The sequence below is a fragment of the Filobasidium floriforme genome (genome assembly GCF_021052385.1).
Source record: "Filobasidium floriforme strain CBS 6241 chromosome Unknown HD553scaffold_23, whole genome shotgun sequence".
NCBI classification, from domain to species: Eukaryota; Fungi; Basidiomycota; class Tremellomycetes; order Filobasidiales; family Filobasidiaceae; genus Filobasidium; species Filobasidium floriforme.
The window spans coordinates 310,833-330,451 of record NW_025763644.1 but is presented as its reverse complement, the minus strand read 5'-3'; the positions used below and the strand labels follow the sequence as shown (position 1 = coordinate 330,451).

General features: G+C 52.6%; 5 protein-coding genes across 5 annotated transcripts; 2 read left to right on the top strand and 3 right to left on the bottom strand.

Moving 5' to 3' along the window:
- The first annotated feature begins 24 nt into the window (after positions 1-24).
- On the top strand, positions 25-2,471 carry HD553DRAFT_300300 (putative sodium/phosphate symporter). The gene is made up of 5 exons (XM_046178631.1): positions 25-300; positions 372-566; positions 647-1,787; positions 1,872-2,017; positions 2,105-2,471. The coding sequence occupies exons 1-5, from the start codon at positions 219-221 to the stop codon at positions 2,392-2,394; spliced, it is 1,854 nt and encodes a 617-aa protein (XP_046033714.1). The 5' UTR covers positions 25-218; the 3' UTR covers positions 2,395-2,471.
- Positions 2,472-3,242: 771 nt separating this feature from the next.
- HD553DRAFT_326271 (uncharacterized protein) lies at positions 3,243-6,297 on the top strand (the record flags this gene model as incomplete). The annotated part of the gene is made up of 11 exons (XM_046181680.1): positions 3,243-3,379; positions 3,887-3,949; positions 4,086-4,199; positions 4,333-4,353; positions 4,649-4,713; positions 4,759-4,774; positions 4,889-4,946; positions 5,008-5,773; positions 5,805-5,824; positions 5,886-6,189; positions 6,248-6,297. The coding sequence occupies 11 exons, from the start codon at positions 3,243-3,245 to the stop codon at positions 6,295-6,297; spliced, it is 1,614 nt and encodes a 537-aa protein (XP_046033713.1).
- Positions 6,298-6,502: 205 nt separating this feature from the next.
- HD553DRAFT_300298 (xylanase) lies at positions 6,503-8,603 on the bottom strand. The gene is made up of 9 exons (XM_046178630.1): positions 8,207-8,603; positions 8,025-8,090; positions 7,825-7,948; positions 7,673-7,746; positions 7,536-7,584; positions 7,369-7,461; positions 7,127-7,286; positions 6,922-6,989; positions 6,503-6,800 (listed from the first exon to the last, which is right to left on the bottom strand). Exons 1-9 carry the CDS (start codon positions 8,504-8,506, stop codon positions 6,625-6,627), a joined length of 1,110 nt encoding a protein of 369 aa, XP_046033712.1. The 5' UTR covers positions 8,507-8,603; the 3' UTR covers positions 6,503-6,624.
- A 693-nt stretch (positions 8,604-9,296) lies between these two features.
- On the bottom strand, positions 9,297-12,211 carry HD553DRAFT_288695 (trehalose transport-related protein). The gene is made up of 14 exons (XM_046178304.1): positions 11,917-12,211; positions 11,570-11,830; positions 11,448-11,500; positions 11,309-11,372; positions 11,158-11,239; positions 10,793-11,092; positions 10,618-10,723; positions 10,518-10,550; positions 10,322-10,443; positions 10,087-10,244; positions 9,945-10,003; positions 9,805-9,866; positions 9,660-9,733; positions 9,297-9,576 (listed from the first exon to the last, which is right to left on the bottom strand). Exons 1-14 carry the CDS (start codon positions 12,131-12,133, stop codon positions 9,479-9,481), a joined length of 1,689 nt encoding a protein of 562 aa, XP_046033711.1. The 5' UTR covers positions 12,134-12,211; the 3' UTR covers positions 9,297-9,478.
- A 1,460-nt stretch (positions 12,212-13,671) lies between these two features.
- Positions 13,672-14,911, bottom strand: HD553DRAFT_352410 (uncharacterized protein; the record flags this gene model as incomplete). Its single annotated transcript, XM_046183694.1, has 3 exons — positions 13,672-14,152; positions 14,344-14,630; positions 14,729-14,911. 3 exons carry the CDS (start codon positions 14,909-14,911, stop codon positions 13,672-13,674), a joined length of 951 nt encoding a protein of 316 aa, XP_046033710.1.
- Positions 14,912-19,619: the final 4,708 nt, after the last annotated feature.

Below are 19,619 nucleotides of genomic sequence, written 5' to 3'. Positions count from 1 at the left end.
GCCAAATGGTTCGGTCGATGCGAACGAACGAGGAGGTCGACGACAGAATTCCGTGGGCCACGGACTTTTCCCCGGTGGACCATCCGTGGTTCAGGGTATAAAGGGTTGGGCGATCAGCTCCAGGCTCATCCTACCACGGTTACAGTCGATAGCCCTTGTCTCACAAGCAAAAGCCTGATCAGCAACTCGACTCTAGACCCGACGACGACGTTACCAGCATGCCGGTCCTCGATCAGTACACCTACGTCTTTGCCATCGGCACGTTCTTTGCCCTGTTGGATGCCTACAACAACGGAGCCAGTGAGTTGCGCAATGTCTCTCTCGCGAAGTCGCCTGCCCGCTCACCTTTCGCCTCGACTTGATGTTACCAGACGATGTCGCCAACTCCTGGGCTACCTCGGTCTCCAGTCGATCCGTCTCATACCGTCAGGCGATGGTACTCGGGACCGTATTCGAGATGCTAGGTGCCATCACTGTCGGAGCCAGGACGGCCGATACCATCAAGAATGGTATCATTCCCAACTCGGCGTTCCGTGGTGACGCTGGTGTCCAGATGTTGGCTTTCAGTAAGTTTCTAAAGAGGCGCTCGTGTCCGTGAGAGGTCTGTCCTTGATGCTCATCAACGTCCGTCTGCTTCACCTTGCAGCCTGTGCTTTGGCTGCTGCCAGTTCCTGGGTCATGTGGTGCACTCGTCACTCGGCTCATGTCTCCTCGACCTACTCGCTCGTCTCTGCCGTCGCCGGTGTCGGTGTCGCTACGGTCGGTGCTTCTCAAGTTCAATGGGGATGGAACCACGGAAAAGGTCTCGGTGCCATCTACGCCGGACTCGGAATGGCGCCTACCATCTCGGCCTGTTTCGCTGCCATCATCTTTACTCTCATCAAGGTCATTGTTCACATGCGAAAGGATCCGGTTCCCTGGGCCGTCTACACCTCGCCCTTCTTCTTCCTCGTTGCCGGTACTCTGTGCACCCTGTCGATCGTCTATAAGGGTTCTCCTTCCTTGGGGCTGAGCAAGAAGCCCAAGTGGTGGATCGTCTCGGTCGTCATGGGAACCGGAGCCGGTGTCGCTCTTCTCTCCGCCATCTTCTTCGTTCCTTTCGTTCATGCTAAGGTGATCAAGAAGGACTACACCCTCAAGTGGTGGCACTTCGTCTACGGTCCTCTCCTGTTCAGCCGCCCCGCTCCTCCTGACGCCGGTTCCAAGTCGACCGTTCCCAACTATGCCGTCGTCCAGCACGACGAGGATGAGGACGAGAAGGCTATAGCGCAGTTGCCCGTCGTCAATGAGGTATCCTCCGCCAATGAGACCCGTCAGAACAGCGAGGAACGCGAGATCAAGGACGCCCTGTACACCTCGCCCGCTCCCCACTCTCCCACTCACGCCGGTAGCGAAGCTCCCCAACCGACTTACAACGAGCTCATGGCTGCCGGTGAGGAACGATTGCATGCCAAGCTTCGCGCCAAGAAGGGACCGATCGGATGGGCCATGAGAACTCTGCACGAGAACCCCATGGGTCCCGGTGCCATTTACGAACTCCACAACATCCGGATCATGCTCAAACGTATTCCCGCCATGATCGTTTGCGGAGCGCTGTACGGTATGCACTACGACATCCACGCCGCCCAGACCGGAGTCGCCGGAACCCCTGAAGGAGCTCGTATGGAACGCGTTTACGCCCACGCCGAAAAGTACCCCAACGAGGTCGAGCACACCTACTCTTTCATTCAGGTTTTGACCGCCTGTACCGCCTCCTTCGCCCATGGCGCTAACGACATTGGTAACAGGTAAGCTTCGTTTTCCCCGCATGCGCGAAAACCAAAGCATCGACTAACCGAGTGCCCTGTCTTCACGCAAACTCCTTTCAATAGTGTCGGACCTTGGGCTGTCATTTACTCGGCTTGGAGCACTGGTACCGCGGCCAAGGCCAAGGCCCCTGTTCCTGTCTGGCAACTCGCCGTTCTGTCGGCCACCATCTCGTTGGGTTTGATCACCTACGGGTACAACATCATGAAGGGTGAATACCGGCGCTTTCACAATCTTTTGACCCCTGATCGATTCGCTTACTGACCTTGAACTTTTTTTTTTTCGCTCGCGCTTACAGTGATGGGCAACAAGATTACCTACCACTCTCCCAGCCGAGGATCGTCGATGGAGATGGGTGCCGCCCTGACCGTCCTCGTCTTCTCGCAATACTCGCTCCCCGTTTCCACGTCGATGTGCATCACCGGTGCCACCGTTGGTGTTGGTCTCTGTAACGGGACCTTCAAGGCGGTCAACTTCCACCGAGTCGGTCTCTTGGGACTCGCCTGGATCATGACCATCCCGATCGCCGGTCTCTTGGGTGGATTGTTGATGGGTATCATCCTTAACGCGCCTCACTTTTCGTCCTAGTGCGCTTGTTGCGGGTGTAATACGTGATAATATAGATTTCCGAGCTGTCATGACCATAATGAATATGTAGCGAACGAGAAAGATCCGCCAGGGATTGCGCCCGAGGGTGTTCATCTCAGACCTCACCCGATCGCAGGCGTTGTTCGTTTGGAGGTTCGTTGCGCATATAACACGACTTGACAATCTCCGAATTCGTATCATCGCAGCGTGATCGTTTTCGGATCCGTCGCCATGCATTGGAAGATACCGCTTTGATCGATGTCGTAACGTAATGTGCATTCGCCAGGCGTATGTGCGGTAAAAGGACGAAGGAATAGCACAACGGGGACAAGCCGAGAGCAAAAGAACGGAAATGTCGAATTACCTTTCCCTGGAACTCGTTCTTGCCGTGTGCAAACCCTTGTTGCCCTGTGGCGCGGGAAACGTTCGATGCAGTGATCAGCGGTCTGCGGGTGGATGACATCATCTGAGAAAGGAGATAGGACTTACAGACGTTCAGTCCGGACAATCGAACCTGACTGACGATGTATGCCAAAAAAGAATCAGCAAATGCCTTGTCGGAGCGAGTGTCGTCAACGCGTTGTGCTTATCTTGTATCTCATATCGAGCCTTGATCTAATCCCGAATTCGTGTACGCCTACATGATGACGATCGCAGATACATCAGTCGATGCAAGACCGAATAGGAACCCACAGACACTCGACTCACCGGGACCGTCCTTCCAGCAGATCGTGTTGTCGTACGGTGTACGTCATCAGGCATCACAGGCGACTTGACACGCACCCCTCAGACCGCGTGTGGCCCAAAGAGCGGTCCGTCACTTCCCGCTCCACCTTCTGTTTCAAGCCATGACGGCCGTCCTTAACCGGTATCGATGCTTGAAAGGGAAATCAGATCGTCCCCCGAGCGTGTCGCTTTTCCTGAAGCCCGTCGACCAAGATGCTCCCAGCCGGAACACGAGCAATTCTCTATCCGTCCCTTCGGGGTAGACCGGAAGCTCAACTGATGTTCAGCGAGCTCTAGCTTGGCCGTCGAGTAGTCGCACTGCGGCGCAACGACAGAGCAGGGGAAAGGGGTTGTGATGACTGGGACCGAACGGAGCGGGAGTTATGATTGCAGAGGTGCCGCTCCGGTTCGGTCTAATTTTCTCATTTAATCTTGACTAGGGCACTGGTCGGATGGCCCCGGTCGAAGTCTGTTCCTGCGTCGTTGATTCTGCGCAAGAACTTCATACTTATCTCGAGGTGCTGCAAATATTGTAGAACACAATCAGATTGAGAGTTCTGAGATGTGGAGCAAAAGCGAGGGCATGAACTTCGAGAAACGAAAAGACTTACTGGACCATTCCGGCGATCCCCCACTGCAGCCCGCATCGAACTCGGGTAGTCTGACGAACCGCACAGGTAGCGGACAATGATCAGTAACTGGTAGTACGAACATGTGAGAAGGCCTATCAGATCTCAGACTCGAGACGTGGACGTAGGTGATGCAGAGGATTCGGTCTGGAGGTCGATGATGTTGATGGTGGAGTTCCTGTTTGTTGCTTCTCGCGCAGGTAAGCAGGCAAGGCGACCGGGGAGTATCAGGTCTGGGGTGGCGGGTCGCCATCTTCGCTTGCACCGCGGATCTGGTCATTCTGTTATATACTTCTCTGCTAATGCTGCTAAGCAGCTAAGCTGGTGCTCCCCTAGTTCCTGGCATGTAGCCGACCGGGACATGCCGGGGATGCCGGTCCTGTTCCATGATCGATCGCAGGTGAAACGCGCCAAGCCACGCGCGATAGAAGGTTGTTGGTCGACGACAAAGTAAACAAAAGCCACCGACCCAGGGCAGAAGCAGCAGGAGAAGTATCGATCAATCCTTTTGAAGGATCAATCGAAAGCAAAAAACGCAAATCACGATCACGAGATCGCGATGCGCGATGTTTCCCTTCAACAGCCGGAGCTCGAGATCGATCAGGTACGTCCGACTTGCTCGCTTACGTACAAGGGCAGCTTGCCCGATCGGGTAGTCGTCACCTTGGAAAAGCGCTGTCTGCTAGGCGCTGAGAACCTCGCCGCCGTTGGATCGAAAGATCAGAGCGATTTCGACCTTCTCGCTTCTCGATATTTTTTACACCTTCTTTCCTTCAATCATTCCGTTCACCAGACGTTATACCTAGCCAATTGGATACCTCCTATACCATAAATCTCTCCTACCCTCGCGATCCGGCTCGGTCGCTCTCTTCGCTCTGAACCATGTTCAGCCGGAATAGGCAATACGAGGCAGAGTTCGAACAACTATGGAGAAAGGTCCACTCTTTGGAAAGCGAATTAGCAGGTTAAAAGACCAGCTACAATCACAACATGACTACTCTTTTCACAGATTTGGCTGGAGACAGGTATGTGATCGAGCTCAATCACCAGACCGCGTTGGTTCACCTCGTACACTTCGTCCTGATGCACCTCAACACTTTGTCTCCACTAATGACTGATATAGCTTGAGAATCGACAAGAGGTTCAAAGCCATCGAGGACGCTCAGAAAAACAACGAAGCGGCTGGACAGGATAACAGTAAGTCGATTCATTCTTGTCCTTCCCAATGCGCAGGATTCACCACCTGCTTTGTATCTAGCTCTCTTTCTTGCTCGAGCTCAAGCCCGCCGAGACTGAGCCGTCTATCATCAGTCATACTACGAAGATCGACGGTATCGCTGAGACAGAGGCGTTGCAGGACGAGCCTATCGCGATCCCCTTCTTTGAACCTGAACCGTACCGAAGCGTTCCGAGGTCGATGTCGTCGTCGAGTCTCCTTCCCGGATCCGAATCCCTTGGCACCATTCCCCTCAACGGTTCCGCCCCTGATGCCGCCTCAGGCTCCGTGTACCAACATTCCTCATCCTCGACAAGCCCCGCTTCCACTCATCATCACCCCGGCCAATCGGATCTCAGCCCCGGTCTCGATTCCGATACTGCTAGGCTCGCTGCGAGATCGACTGCAGTAGCGGGATCGACCATCAATGAGACCACCTATCAGAATACTAGATCCACTCCCCTCTCCAGTTCGACCAGATCTTCGGATGACAATATCCTCCTTGCCGTCCCAGGACCATCTGTCAGTCCGGCCACCCCTCTCGACTCCTTCGAGTCCATCAGCACCAATCTCCACTCCTCCGGGACTCTTTCCCCTATCAGAGAGCTTGACGAGGACGACATCGAAGCCCAGGAGAATGCTATCATGGAGAGAGAAGAACGAGAGCAGAGGGACGAACGCGAGAGGGAGACTAGCCAAGAAATCAGGGAGGGTCATCAGGCTGCTCATCAAGGGCATCGTGGAAGGGGGCTAAAGAAGAGGCCGGCTGGCGAACATGGGGAAGACTCGCACCAGAACAAGAAATCGCGTGACCATTGATAATAGTCCGGGACGGATAGTCTGTTCATGCGAAACACTCGTAAGTTACGGGGATCAGCGAGCGACAACGGCCGTCGTGACTGACGTTCCTTTACCGATAGCTCGACAGTGCGACCATTGCCTTGAAGCGATATGGCGATCAAGCAGAAACCGATGTATTCAACCGAGAGCATTTCGAGACCAGCATCCGACCACTCGGGTCCGACCTCTGCACATCATCAAGCTCGACCTTCCTATGTGCCATCTTGAACATCCAGAACCCAACACTCATCAGCAGCACGCTTTATATCTCTACGAGAAAGCGACTCGTCGTCTCGCACACCGAGACGGCTGTGACGGAGACTTTATACAGTATAGAGACTATACTATACACCCGATCCCGAGCGGTAGATCGTATTCCATGGGGTAAATGTTTTGACTCTCATGCATCTGTTATATAACGCTCTGAAGTTCTGTAGCCTAGTGACTTTGGCCTGCGCTTGTGACCTGATCGATGATTTTGATCTGTATTGATCGCGTCGGTATGACGGCGTTGGGTGGGCTTGATTGAAAAGTGCTTTCCGATTTACTAATTGTCTGGACGAAGTCCTACTACCATTCAAACACCGACACTCTGCAGATCAATTAGCCTCGATCGTACATGACTCCTGAACAGTACGGAGCTCCATCAGATCCAGACCTGCAATAGGAACGAGGTCGATCGAGCGACAGTATCGATCGCATATTGATTATGTATACATCTTATTACTAGAATTCTGGACTTCTGAACTATGTGCCGCTACGTCATTCCGTTCTGACCATCGTGAGACCCCAATCAGCATCATATCTACCCCACTCTGCCTACTTTCCCGAGTTCCCCTTGTTCCCCTTGTATTGAGCGCTCTTCTTCGCACCCTTGAGAACCCCTTCGATAGCGCCATAAGCCGGCTTGGGCTTGTAGGCTGCATCGTACGGGAGAGCTGCACCCTCACCGGGAAAGACTCCAGGGATCCAGGAGATCGGGTCGTAGAATTGCCCTAAATGCGTCGTCGTGGTTTTCGACACCGGGGTAGATTGAATAATTGGCGCGGCACGAGATCGAGGTCAGTATCATGGCGAGAACGTATTCTTGGTCGCAGTGAAAAGAAAATGACGTACAGACCGTCACTCCGGGACAGAGCGGGTTGTCAACGCAAGCTTGAACAGAGCTTCCATAGTCGCTTGCCCTACGTCGAAAGAAGCGTGACGTGAGCAGGATGGAGGAGAATGTAGCAAGGAAGCGCGAAAAAGCGGTGATCAGTCCGCGCTGATACTGTCGTGCGACCGCATTCTCCCTCCTCGATGCATGTCAGGCTAGACTTACTGGACGGCCAACCCGGTTGCGTTTGCCACATCTTCAGGGCCGACTGAAACCCTCACGTCCAATTCGGTCAAGGGGACCTCCAAGCCAAGATCGGTGAATTGCTTCATCGACGCGGCGATGTCCTGAGGGCTCTGACCACCGACGAAGTGAGATTCGAAGCCTAAAGGGAACAGGAAGCTCGATATCAGCACCAGGGAAAGAAGCGCCAACGGCTGCAGCAGGTTCGGAACCGTCTGACTTACCGATAAAGTGCAATGGTGCTCCCTTGTCCAGCAGGTTCTTGGCGATTCTGGCGTATGCCATCGACTTTTCGTTCACAGACTCGATATTGTAGTCTGAGGGAGAATCCACGAGGGGATAATTGTTAACTAATCTCGATCAGCTGATTCGGTCTTGCCCCGAAACATACCATTGATTCCAAGCTTGATGTTGGGTGCTACCTCATGGACCGTACGGAGCTGTTGGATGCCGAGTTCAGAGGTGGTAGCAGATCAGATACTGGACGCTTTCCGCCGTTTTCTAAGCACAGGTAGGCCAGATACTCACGGCAAACTCCAGGTAGTCCTCTCCCAGCAAGTTATACCAAACACTATCCCTGAAAGTTCCGTTCTCGAACAAGGCTAGCAGAGGGTCATGTAGAGTAGCGAGGTCAGCTGTCCCTCGAACTTTCCACTTAGGCAGGTGTACCAATGACTTACGCTCGTTGATGACATCGAGATACGCCCAGTCATCCTTGTACCTGCCAGCTACCGCCTCGACGTGGGTTCTCAGAGTCTGTTTGAGGACTTCCGGGTCGGTGATGTTGGTAACATAAGCAGGAGTCTGCGTTGACGTATCAGAGTCGAGGGAAGTCAGCTCGAGTGAGCGTCACTGTCATATCTTGACCGCCTCAACTCACCTGTTGGTGCCAGACGAAGTTGTGACCCCTAACCAGAGCTCCGATGCGTTTGGCATCTTCAACGATCTATGATTCGTTTGTACAGATTGAGCATAGACAAATACGATTATGAAGAATATAAGGGAAGCCAGTCAGCGCCTATCTCGAAGAGGGAAATGATCCTGAGCTTGATGCCGACTTACAATGTCGACTCCGGTAAAGTTGAACACATTCTCCTGAGGTTGAATGACCTCCCATTTCCCCTCGTTCTCCGGAGTCAACGCTCCCCCAAACTCATAGTCCAGAACGTTATTGTAAGGTCCGACCGGGGTAAGACCTTGTACGTTGAACGAGTTAGTGGCGGTTCCAAAGTAACGGCCGGTACGGGCGGCGAGACCGTTCAGCCCGGTCTTCTGGTTCTTGCCGTTGTTGTTACGGGATGTAAGAGGAGAAGCCGAGGCGAGAAGGGGGAGGATGGCGATCAGAACGGTGGTGGTCAACATGTTTGCAAAGTGTGTCCGAATTTAGCTGCGGTTTGTGGTGATGTTTCGTCGTCCCCAGGTTTCGTCTCAAGAACTCGGTTTGCTCACCCGCTATATATGCCAAGTCCCCATCGATATGCTCTTCATATCGACCCGCCATCACCGACAGTCTCGCCCCATGGAGACCCGCCTAAATCTAGCGACTATATCTCCACAATCGAAGATCGACGACGATGCCCGCGGACGATGGGTACGGCGATGGTGCAAAAGGTCGTAATGGATTCTACCGAGTTGACGAGCTAGTGACGGATTCAGACGGCCGGCATGAAGTAAATTGCCACCGATGACGAGCTAGCTCCATATCTCGATCTTTCCCCTCTCTGCATGCTGCTGGCTACCTGGAAAGGTAGGTAGCAAGGATGCGAAGGTCTCGTGTGGCCCTGTGTATCGCTGCTCCTCAAGCTGCTCAATTTTCCTTCGATTGCATATAACCAATAGTCCGAGATGTCCAACTAGGCAGAAGTGGTCTGCTGACGAGCGGACTAGCGCGGGGATCCTTCCCCCTAAATCATCCGGCAGACTTTCGGGTCGGCGCATCTTTCGGCAGGCTATGTTGTATGGTACCCGCGTTCTGTATCAAGCCAGGCGATCAGAGCGTCTCAGTATACTGTATACGATAAAGTGCAGGTCGTACTCTAAGATTCAGATGAGACAGGCAAGGAGCTTTCGTTTCGAATCGCCTGCGGTGTTTGCGCGTCGCCTGGACGCGCTGAAACTCCATTCGGTGTGCTTCAAAGGCGTCGCGCATCTCCGTGACCATCGAGATCAACATACAGCATTCCACTTCTGAAAGTGTAGATCGCTTGCACAGCTCATCAATAATCAACGCCTAGTCGTATTATACAAAGTAACGGGAAATATTACCTAGCATACTACTCAGTCGACCAAATAAAACGCCTCGAGTCTATATGAATCTGAAGCGCACGAAACTGATCATCGAGGAGCCGGATACTCGGTATGCTCGGTATCTCCCTTGAGATCCTGCTTGTCCGAGTGATCCAACTCTTCCTCCTGGTGATCCAAGTTGAACTCTGCGCCGACCGATCGGGAATGTCATCGAATACATCAGCCGAGTTGAGGGAGAGGACACGAAACAGGGGGGAGAACAACTCACGGTCGACCTTGGTCTTGCTGAATCTCCAAGCCGGTACCCTGTTTTCAAACAAGATGTCGAGCTCTCCGTAGGATCTGGTGAATAGTAACCGAACCTTCAACTTTCTTTCCTTCCTATCATGGAATGACTGGCGCGCGGGACCTACCGGTTACGAGTCTCGGGAAGCCTCAAGATCATGTAGATGAGCGTCAAAGTACACGTGCCAACCTGTTCGTCGATTATGCAGAGCCATATCGTTGTCGAAATCAGCGCCGGAGGACTGTACTGAGATGGGGCGTGACTTACGAATACGAAAGCACTCTTCGACCTCAGGTTCCACGCGTCGGGCGACAACATCCTTGGGACTACAGCAAGTTTGTATAGCAGCAGATAGTAAGCGCGAGGTCAAGGGCGCGAAGCATAGAAAGCATGGAAAAGTAGAACTCACCGATGATCCCACAGATGATGTTCATGATTTGATAAGAGATACGGGCGAGTACGACCGTCTTTTGCCTTAATCGGGTAGATCCAACCTCGCTGATCAAGGTGTAACAGACCGGGCCGAGAGTGGAGTTGTAGATCAAATTGAGGCAGATGAGGAGAATACTGTGGCATCCAAAAGCAACACGGTTTTCATCAGTATAAGAAGATACGAAATCAGGCTACGGTAATCTATGGCTCACCCCGAAGCCCAGGCGGTTCCCGAGGTATCCTTGAAAGCCAATCCGCCAATGATGAGGAGGACGATGTCCATGCATACGAAACCGGAGATGTATAGCGTTCGACGACCGAATTTGGAGAGCAACTGAGACGCATACAAGGTGGAGTCAGCTGCTGTGCAGGGCATATGTAAGCGACCCCAAAAGTTTTGTGACTTACGAACCAAGAGCAGATGGTACCGATACAGAACATCTATACGATCGAAATGACAGGTTCGATATCGGCCACTCGTATGGCGAATCAGTGCAACGGGACTCACGCTGTTGAGACCCATGTTGACGCTAAAGGAAGCCTCGGTATCGATTCCGGCCCTCTGCAAGAACTGAACTCCCTGACCGATCAAGTTTTGACCACTCAATAGTTGACTGTGGTGAAGACGTACAAGGCGACGATCAGCACGTATCTTGTATCAACATCAGTGAGCCGTGACTTACCCTGCGAACACCATCATGGCAATCTCCGACCGCCTCCTGTCCACCCCCCTGAAACAGTCGATGTAACTCGCGCCCGCCGTGGTCTGCTTCTCCATCTCGGTCGTATGGATCATCATGGCCACCGACTGTTTCACCTCGAGCTCCGAGTAGTGTTCGGCATCGGTGAGACGGGCGACGGATCGCTCGGCGTCCTGGTAACGCCCTTGACGGACTAGCCACCAGGGTGATTGGGGCACGAAGCAGGCCATTATGAAGAGAGGAACCGGCCAGATCCACTGGAGTGCGAAGGGAAGCTTCCAGCTAAGCGTCATCGTCAAGGTCAGCTCGAGTGTATCACAGTGGCGTATCAATGCGAGTCCACTCACCCCATGTCGGACAGATCCGTGATGGTGGCCTTGGCGACTCCCGAACTGATCAAGATACCGACTCCCCAACAGAAGTTGACGTCTGGAGCAGACGAACGTTTTAGCTCTCGTCTCACTTGGCTAGAGACTAGCACAAACGAATGATACTCACAACTACTAAGGTATCCACGCAGTTGAATGGGACAGACCTCGGCGGCGTAAGCGGTAGTCAAGGTCTACGATCGCGAGGGGAATGATAGGCTGAGCACGAGGCGCGACACGCGGAATACGAGGCGAGTCGGGAGACGAACCTGGAAAACACCCCAGGGAAGACCACAGATGACTTCTCCAGCGACGAGCATACCTACATGATGAAAAAGACGAACGAGGAATCAGTCTACAGTGCGTAATGAGGCCCCACACGGGGACTTACCAAGACTGTTGGCGAAGAAAGTGATAAAGATAGCCCCGACCATGGCGACCATTCCCGCCAGATAGACCTGTTTCGGTCCGAACCTCTCGGCGGCCCAACCGTTGATCATCAGACCGATGATGCCTCCAGCGCTACTACCGTTCGACAGAGCGCTTTGCCACTGGGCGGGGATGTAACGGGTCCCGTCCTCTGCGGTCTCTCCGAATCGACGGAGGAAGGAGGGGTGGCCGTAGAAGGATCCGATGATGACGACGTCGTAACCTGCAGCGCAGCCGGACATTTGTTTCCGAGGTGAGCGTTCGTTTCTTGGACTGTGTGATATGCAGTTCGAAAGGTGTCTGTCTTACCCTCCATGATCAGAGCGGCCGAAAGCGCCATACTCCAGAACACAGCCTTCTTGTGGATTTTGAAGGCTTGTCGGACGCTCATGGTATGCTCGGCCGCATCGGCGGTAGCGGCGTCCTTGACGAGATGAGCATAGTCGGCAGGGTTCCCGACAGTGCCGGTCTCGTTACGGATGACACCCTCGGAAGGGTCCGAATTAGTGTTCAAACCGAAGGCCATGGTGAGTTGGCGAGAAGTTTGATTCGATTATACAGGGGCGCGTTTATGATTCGACCTGAGCGCTGCAGGATTTATGGTAGGGAACGCTTTCGAGACATGATCAAGGGCGCGGGATGCTGATGGATGAGGGATCTGGGGATTGTTTATATACCTCACTTTGGGTGGCAGGGGGGTCACTCGTGCAACAAACAGCCAAGACGGCGAGAAGTCATCCCGGTCCATCCCGCATCCGCCTCGACGGATCCGCGATGCTCGACCTCGTGGAAAGCGCAGGAAGGAGGTGGAGAACAAGGAGAAAGCTCGGGCGCTCGGCCATCGTCATCTCTACAAGCTCCTTCCTGACCGGCCCGCCGTGACGACCCCGTATCTGTTTCAAAGGGAGGCGATCGGTTTCACACGTGGATGTCCCGGTGGATCGAACGGCAGCGAGAGCACGAAGCGTTTCCCCGACCTCTGCGTTTTCCGCCATGGGGCACCATAGAACGTAATCCACCGATTAATCGAGCGAGTCCGGGCCGGGAACGTTCCGGTGTTCGGCTTTGTCCGACGACGCCATCGGGCGCCCGAAACGAGCCAAAGCCCGAGGTGGATATCGTTTCAGGTTTGAAGTCACATGACAGACTCGCAGCGATCGCAGGGTCGACGTCTTCTTTAATCGGCCGGGACCGACTTAACGCTCAGACGCCGACATTCACGAGGCGGAAGCCAAAGGTATCTCAAACTGAAGCAAGCGAGACGACCGCCAGTCGAATCTCTTGACGAGGTCTGCATGATGGTCGACGATGAGCGCGGCGTGCGCGGTCCATTGATGAACCTTTCCAATTCCACTCTCTTTTCCTTGACCACCGACCAGCGTATATACAAAGCTCTATTCGGTCCAGTCTGATTCACCGTATGCGACGGAAGCGACCCGCCGCTCATATGACCTCAAATCATTCGATGTGATCTGCGTTGCATAACTTGGGACTACGTTAACATATACAACTACCCTTGATCGGGTCCAGCATCATTTCGGATACTTCTGTTGATTCTCCTCTTGTATCTTCAGAACACATAGCATCATCCCTTCGGCGCCGGCGCCTCCTCAAGCCTCATCTTGTTTTCGTATACAAGCAGATTTCGGTCCTAGCTTTGACGGTCGATATTCTTCCCCAGATTCACCTTTTTTTATCATGGCGAACGTTTCTCCGGACCGCCCCAAGACCGATTGAATGGCAAATTATTCGATCGTCATACGACGAATCCTCGTTGTCCAGCTCGGACGTAGTGGTCGTGATCCATGCCCACCAGGGCCTGCGGTAGCGACAAAGGAGGATACCGATAGGGAATTCGAAGGGGATTCAGAGGGTACGAGTGGAGTGTTTTGGAACCGATGTTGATCGGTGGAAGTCGTAGTTCAAGCGAGGTGACGATCGGGGTCGAAAGACGGGTTGAAGCAAAGTGAGAGCGGGATGATTTAGTCTCGTAAGCTCGGGGCAACTCAAGAGGGTCTGATCACTTACGTGCGTCATTGTCCTATAGCAAGTCCATCGCCGTGATCAGACCCAAAGCGAAAATATATCATCAGCCAAGCCCTTCGGTTCCCCAGGAACGTTGATCGCACGGTGTACCGCGCTATGACCAAGTACGTACCGACTCATCCCTGTCCACCCCCCTTCTCCCCCGATCTTCCTGATCCCGTACCCCTCCCACGGCTGTAACCCGCCTCTTGCCCCTGCTCCCGCTGCCGAAGCCATGTCCGCCGGTCCGACAGGGAGTGGGAGTGCGGTATACGTCTCTGCTCTCGTCGCAGTAGGTTTGAGGAGCGGTAAGGGTCGACCAGAATATGTAGCTGGGTAGCTGTACGTATGTTCACCCCAAGCTGTTCCGTTTGGTGTATAGTTCTGGTATGGTGTCACCACGTTCGTCCCGGAACCAGGGGGAGGTCCCGGGAAGTGGGTATGAGAGGAGGGTCGGAAGAGGTTCCACCGAGAGTGGGTGGAGGCCTTTCGGTAGGCGGAGAGTTCTTTCTCTTGGTCTCTGGTCGTTTTGAAAATGAAAAGTGACGAGGAGCAGGGCGTGATGAAGGTGAAAAGTGAGGCCGTTCAGAGCGTGGCATTGTGAGAATGAACAGGAGCGTATGCGAAGCAGCAAGGCTCGGTCAGTTCACAGTCTAAATCACGACAAACGACCTGATGCAGTGCACACCGGCCAGAACCTTGAAGACTCACTTCAACCGCTTCCTCTCTTCTATCGCCGCCCGTCTCTCCATATCCCGCTGCCACTTCTCCTTCTCTTTCTTCCTCCTCGCTTCATCCTTCCGAACCTGTTTGGCGTATTTCTCCAGTTTCCTCTTTTCGTTCCAACTCAGGTCCATCTCAGTCCCGCCAGAGTAGATGGGATCTGATGCTCCGAGACCGCTAGATGGGACGGTAGATGGAGTTGGCTGAGCGTATGTGGGTATGGCTTCGGGATTGGGATAGTAGGCTTCGAGGGTGGGACCTCCGACTTGCAGACCCTGCATGTCAACACATGCGACCCAAGCTGAGCGTCAGTCCGATCGTCCGGTCCTTTGCCCATCCTTTATCCGCTCGAATCGTCTCTAACATCACTGACCTGTTCATAAGGATCTCTGTACTCGCTAGGATCTGGCCTACATTTGAACAACCCTCCTCGTTTCTTCTTCCCATTGTCCGGAGGTACATCGATGACCCGCCTGAAACCAGAGGCAGAGGACTCAGAAGGCTGCAGGGTGGTGGTCGTGCGCGAACGGGCTAGGTCGACGGCCGGGTCTGGCATCGTGTCGTGAGCTGGTATCAGAGTGAGACGTGAATAAGCATCTTTGGAGTGAGAATAGGTCGACGATATCGAGAAAGTCACATCTGTATATCGAGCAAGATGACTTTTCTCGAACAAAAGAAGAAAAGGTTCCGGCGTGTCATCGAGTTCGCGTCGGATGCAAAAAGAAGGGGCGCGGTACTCAGCAGGACAAAAGAGCATGAAGCAGCAAACATTCGATCTTATGCGGTCGCCAGCTACTCAAGTGAATGCTTAAGGACGAAGGTGTTTCTGTTGCCGAAGTTGTGCAGCGCAACTAAGAGATCATCCGCACGCAACCAGGAAATCATTTTGGTGGCGCGCCCAGTTGCGATCTCGAATCTCTAGGCGCAAGAACTGCGCCAAATATCAGGTCTTCATATCGATCGAATTCCTGCTTTCACAGTTGAAAGCGATTCCGGAGAGAAATGAGATAGCAGATCGTGGCAGATTGTGGACTACATCGACATGTATAGCTAGTAGCACACTGATAGAATTCGTGCTACGACAAATCACAACTAAGGGTTCCGGCTGAGGCGAACAAGCCGGGTGATCCTGTCGCGTTTTTAATCGTTCTGATTGCTTGAACGTCTTGTTAAAGATGAATCGAGGACAGAAGTCTTACAAAGCGAACATACCTGGCCGATGGTAGATGTGATCAGGACGAGAGATGTGACGTTGAAGATGGTGGACCTGACTATGGCGGTTTGGAGCGACGAAGAGTATCTTTCATGGGCGTCTTTGCTTGTCGTGTTCAGCTTGTACTGGCTCTCCATGACACTGCCGTTCGACCTCACTGCTGTGTATTCGACAGGGTCATTCCGCTTGCCTTCAAATTCGACTGCCGCTTGAGTCATGGGCTGAGAGAAAAACCAGATCGATCGCATGGAAGCATAACAACACACGGGGTATGAGAGACAAAGGAGCCATGCAGCGACATGTATAACGTACGACATCGTGAGAAGGTGAAGAGCGTGGCGGAATTGTAAGATGCCTGTTTCGGAAATTAAGCGGAGATCGCCTTTCTGGGCTCCAAAACGGCGCAGTCTAGAGATATCAGCGCTACCAAGAGTCACATGAGGCAAGAACGATCGCGTGGGTGATCGAGAATGGACCAACTCGCCTCAGATATAGGGATATACATACGGGAGAAGAGCGCGCAGGACATATCCTCCGGTTGCATTCTTACCTGACCTCAATCAGCCAGCGCATACCATCGCCATCGACCATCGAACCCTGATGAATCGTACAGTGATGGATCATACGAATATTCCTACATCCACTGAGCAACAATATAGTCTCGATTTCGATTTTCGATTCCGAGTGATGTTTGCGGGTATCGAGGAGATCGACCTTAACGAGCTTTTCACGAACCCCGAACGATCAGGAGCCGGCGGTACTTCCACCAGAGTCATGACGCCTGCGTGGTCGGAAATTACCGCTCGCGAGCGTCTATCTGGCCATGACACGGCTGTGCATTCGCCAAATGAGGAAGTAGGGGGCCAGAGTCACATTACGAACCAAACTTCCCTCGGCGACAATCTCACATCCAACAACGTCAGTGGCAGTTTTCAGCACGAAGAAGGGTCTACTAGGGAGTTCCAATTGGGCAGACCCCCCAACTCAACAGAGCCGAAGCAGGAGCCGAGATGGACGCAATCGAAAGTTGTCTGTGACGCGTGCCGCCGAGATAAGACCAGATGTGACGGCGAAAAACCCACATGTCAGCGTTGTAAGACGAGCCTTCGAAAGTGTACTTGGACACCCAAGACATCCAAGAACAAAGCGATTACGAGGCCAATTAACGATGATAATGTGGGACTTTCAAACAGTAGTCAAGCTTGACATCAGACGCTTTCAGAGGGGTGTGGGTACATGTATATCCACAAGTAGTCGTACTCGTAGATTGGTCAGCCATTGTACGTACGGTTCTACTTGGCTATGAATACTATTGCGCCAGGAAATGGCGATCGCCCTATCGCTGTAAGATTGCCGGAGTAAGGGCGGAGCTACAGGCTGCTTGACCAGCATCTCCTTGAGAGGGATCACGTCAATGAAAGGAAATTATGACCTCATATAGCGCAACATCCAATTCCCTCATCCGAATGGGCCATGAAAGGGAGTTTCGAACGGGGTCTGAAAAGATCGACAAACGATGTTGGAGCGTAAAGTATATTTATACAGTGCACGAGGTGAAGGGGGTCAGGATAAGATTCCCGTCGTGAGTAGAAGATCGCAACTGCCAAAACTAAAAAAAGAACACTCTGCCTTGACGCCAGGCTTTCTTCCTCACATATGCTCGAAGGAGATTCTTCGCTCGTTCAGGATAAGAGCATCACTTCCGACCCCGGAATCATTTCGAATTCGGCCGCTACAACTCCATCTTATCCTTCAAATGTTGAAACTTCATCAGATCTCGCTCACGGCCGTGAAAATACCTTCACTAGTGAAGATGACGGTCTCCCGAGCAAAAGCGCAAAAAGCTTGAAGACCGGCGCCCGTAGTGGACATCATGCATGTGAGTTCTGCAAGGAAAGGAAAATCAAATGCGATGGCCATTATCCGTGCCAACAGTGTCGGGATCTTGCGGACCAGCTGTATGCTGAGAACTGTCCAAAGTTGCCACCGGAGGGTCGACGGAAGAACCGCAAGCTCGGGACTGCTTGCGATCAATGCAAAAAGTCGAAGCGACCGTGTAAAGGCGCGCCTCCAAGGTGTGATAGATGTGTTAAGTACAAGAAAGATTGTTCATGGGCAATGCCAGTCGAAGTGCGACTACGGGACGCCTTGGGCAATTGGGCAGCTCAGGTTGCCCAGCACGAAACGAGCAGGAACGCCAGTGATCAGGACTTCTCGACGTCTCCTGACGCAGCCGTCTTTAAAGCCGTCTTTACAAACTCTGATTCCTCCGGTCTGATGGAAGGCGCACCGTCGACCGCGGGGCGGACAATCGAAGTTAGAACATATGATCCAGCCACGTCTAAGTTTGACCGCAATTGCGCGTCAGGCACTAGCGGCCACTCACCGTATGCAGCCTCTGGACGAGAAGGAGAGCGTGCCAATGAGAGCCTTGTCTTTCTTCAAGGGTCTAAAGGCACTGTCGGAGCAAGAGGGTCGCAGTTGTCCCGCAGAGTAGTGCCCTGCATCCAGTGCAGACAACGCAGGATCAAATGCGATGGTCTCCAGCCATGTGATATGTGCAAAGCTACAGGATCACAAGCCTGTGATTACGAAGCTCCCTCAGACTTACCGCTGGAGAAATCCAACACGCGCAAGCAGAACAATATTGCTTGCGACGATTGCAGAAGGAGGAAGACGAAGTGTTCAGGCGGGCGTAATGTCACTGGCATGCCCTCTGATTGCTTGTCGTGTGTGGAAAGGGGCTTGACATGTACTTGGCATTGGGCTGACTCGAGAAAGAGGGGTAACAGGACGAGTAAGAAGGGGGAAGGGGCAGCGGAAGATGAGACATCAGGAGCAGGACAATATGAAACTGCAGAACAGGAGCTGTAGTTCGCGGTCGGAATGTAGAGTCTGATTCGTAGAAGATCACTGCAAGGTGCACGCGCTTCGCATGGATCAGAGCGGTCTCAAGGGCACGTTTCTTCTTGTGAAACACTGTTCGCCTTCGTGCGTAGGCTTCCCGTTCCGTTCGTGGATCTTCAACACATAAATATCTCTGTCGGACAACGTACCACCATACGTATCGGTTTCTTCAGCTTCCTGGTGGTAGAATCTACAAGCCATTCTCAATGGAGCTCGCTCGAATGGCTGCCCGACTTCCTTGTTTAGGCCTGATGCACGTAGTGCTGCCAACAATTATGAGTATCATGAGTATATAATCGTACTCGTAATCATTTGTGAATATGAGTACGAATACAAATACCTTGATTTTCTTGATCATGATTATGAGTACAAATACGATTACATGTGCGAGTATAATCGAGTATATAATCATCAAAAAGTGTGATGTAGAGTGTTACAGAGCGGTGTGGGAGATAGGCAGACACTCATTCAATCAAAAAGAATAACAAAAAGAATCAGCGCTCAACCACCCAGAAGTAGCTGTTAAGCCGGCATCTGTTCACGGTGGTTGCTAGGACCTTAGGTGCGGAAACCTAGAAGCCTGTTGCGGATCCTGTAAAATAGAATTGAAAAGGGCAAAACTCTAGAAAAGCAGGCTGCGCCGTGAGTCGAACTCATGACCTGACCTGACTGACCTAACCGTCAACATTATGCACCATAATCCACTATACTAAAGGGGAAGTCTTGTTGAGGCCTGTTTGCACAAGCTTATAGCATGCACGTGCAGGCTGGTTCCATTCCTAGGGTGGTGAATGAGCATCGCTTCCATCAGCGTAACGAGTGGCGCCCATCTGTAAGCAAAACACCTTGCGCTAGCAATTCGATCTTGCAGCCATATACATACGAGCAGGCCGCAACGAAGTACCCAGAGAAAGAGCGAGTATATCCATGCGAGAGAAATCACAAAGTGCATCCTTAGGAATTTGTAGATCACGTAGTTTCCAGCGATAGAGAGGGGAACTCGTACAATTCATTTTGATACTGCATGACAGTTGTGAGAGCTAGGTGGAATGGCAGAGATTGGGGATCCGGGTGCTCGAGCGCAAAGAAGTATTAGGTGGTCGTGGTCGTGTCACTTGTCTGTGCTGACCTGTTTAGCGAATTA

Coding starts and splice junctions, on each gene's coding strand:
- HD553DRAFT_300300 (XM_046178631.1), top strand. CDS start 219: ATGCCGGTCCTCGATCAGTACACCTACGTCTTTGCCATCGGCACGTTC. Junction 1,788..1,871: donor GCTAACGACATTGGTAACAG/GTAAGCTTCGTT, acceptor TCCTTTCAATAG/TGTCGGACCTTGGGCTGTCA. Junction 2,018..2,104: donor CGGGTACAACATCATGAAGG/GTGAATACCGGC, acceptor TCGCGCTTACAG/TGATGGGCAACAAGATTACC.
- HD553DRAFT_300298 (XM_046178630.1), bottom strand. CDS start 8,506: ATGTTGACCACCACCGTTCTGATCGCCATCCTCCCCCTTCTCGCCTCG. Junction 7,949..8,024: donor ACTTCGTCTGGCACCAACAG/GTGAGTTGAGGC, acceptor ACGTCAACGCAG/ACTCCTGCTTATGTTACCAA. Junction 7,462..7,535: donor CATCAAGCTTGGAATCAATG/GTATGTTTCGGG, acceptor ATTCTCCCTCAG/ACTACAATATCGAGTCTGTG.
- HD553DRAFT_288695 (XM_046178304.1), bottom strand. CDS start 12,133: ATGGCCTTCGGTTTGAACACTAATTCGGACCCTTCCGAGGGTGTCATC. Junction 11,501..11,569: donor TTTCTTCGCCAACAGTCTTG/GTAAGTCCCCGT, acceptor TTCATCATGTAG/GTATGCTCGTCGCTGGAGAA. Junction 11,093..11,157: donor ACGGATCTGTCCGACATGGG/GTGAGTGGACTC, acceptor GATGACGCTTAG/CTGGAAGCTTCCCTTCGCAC.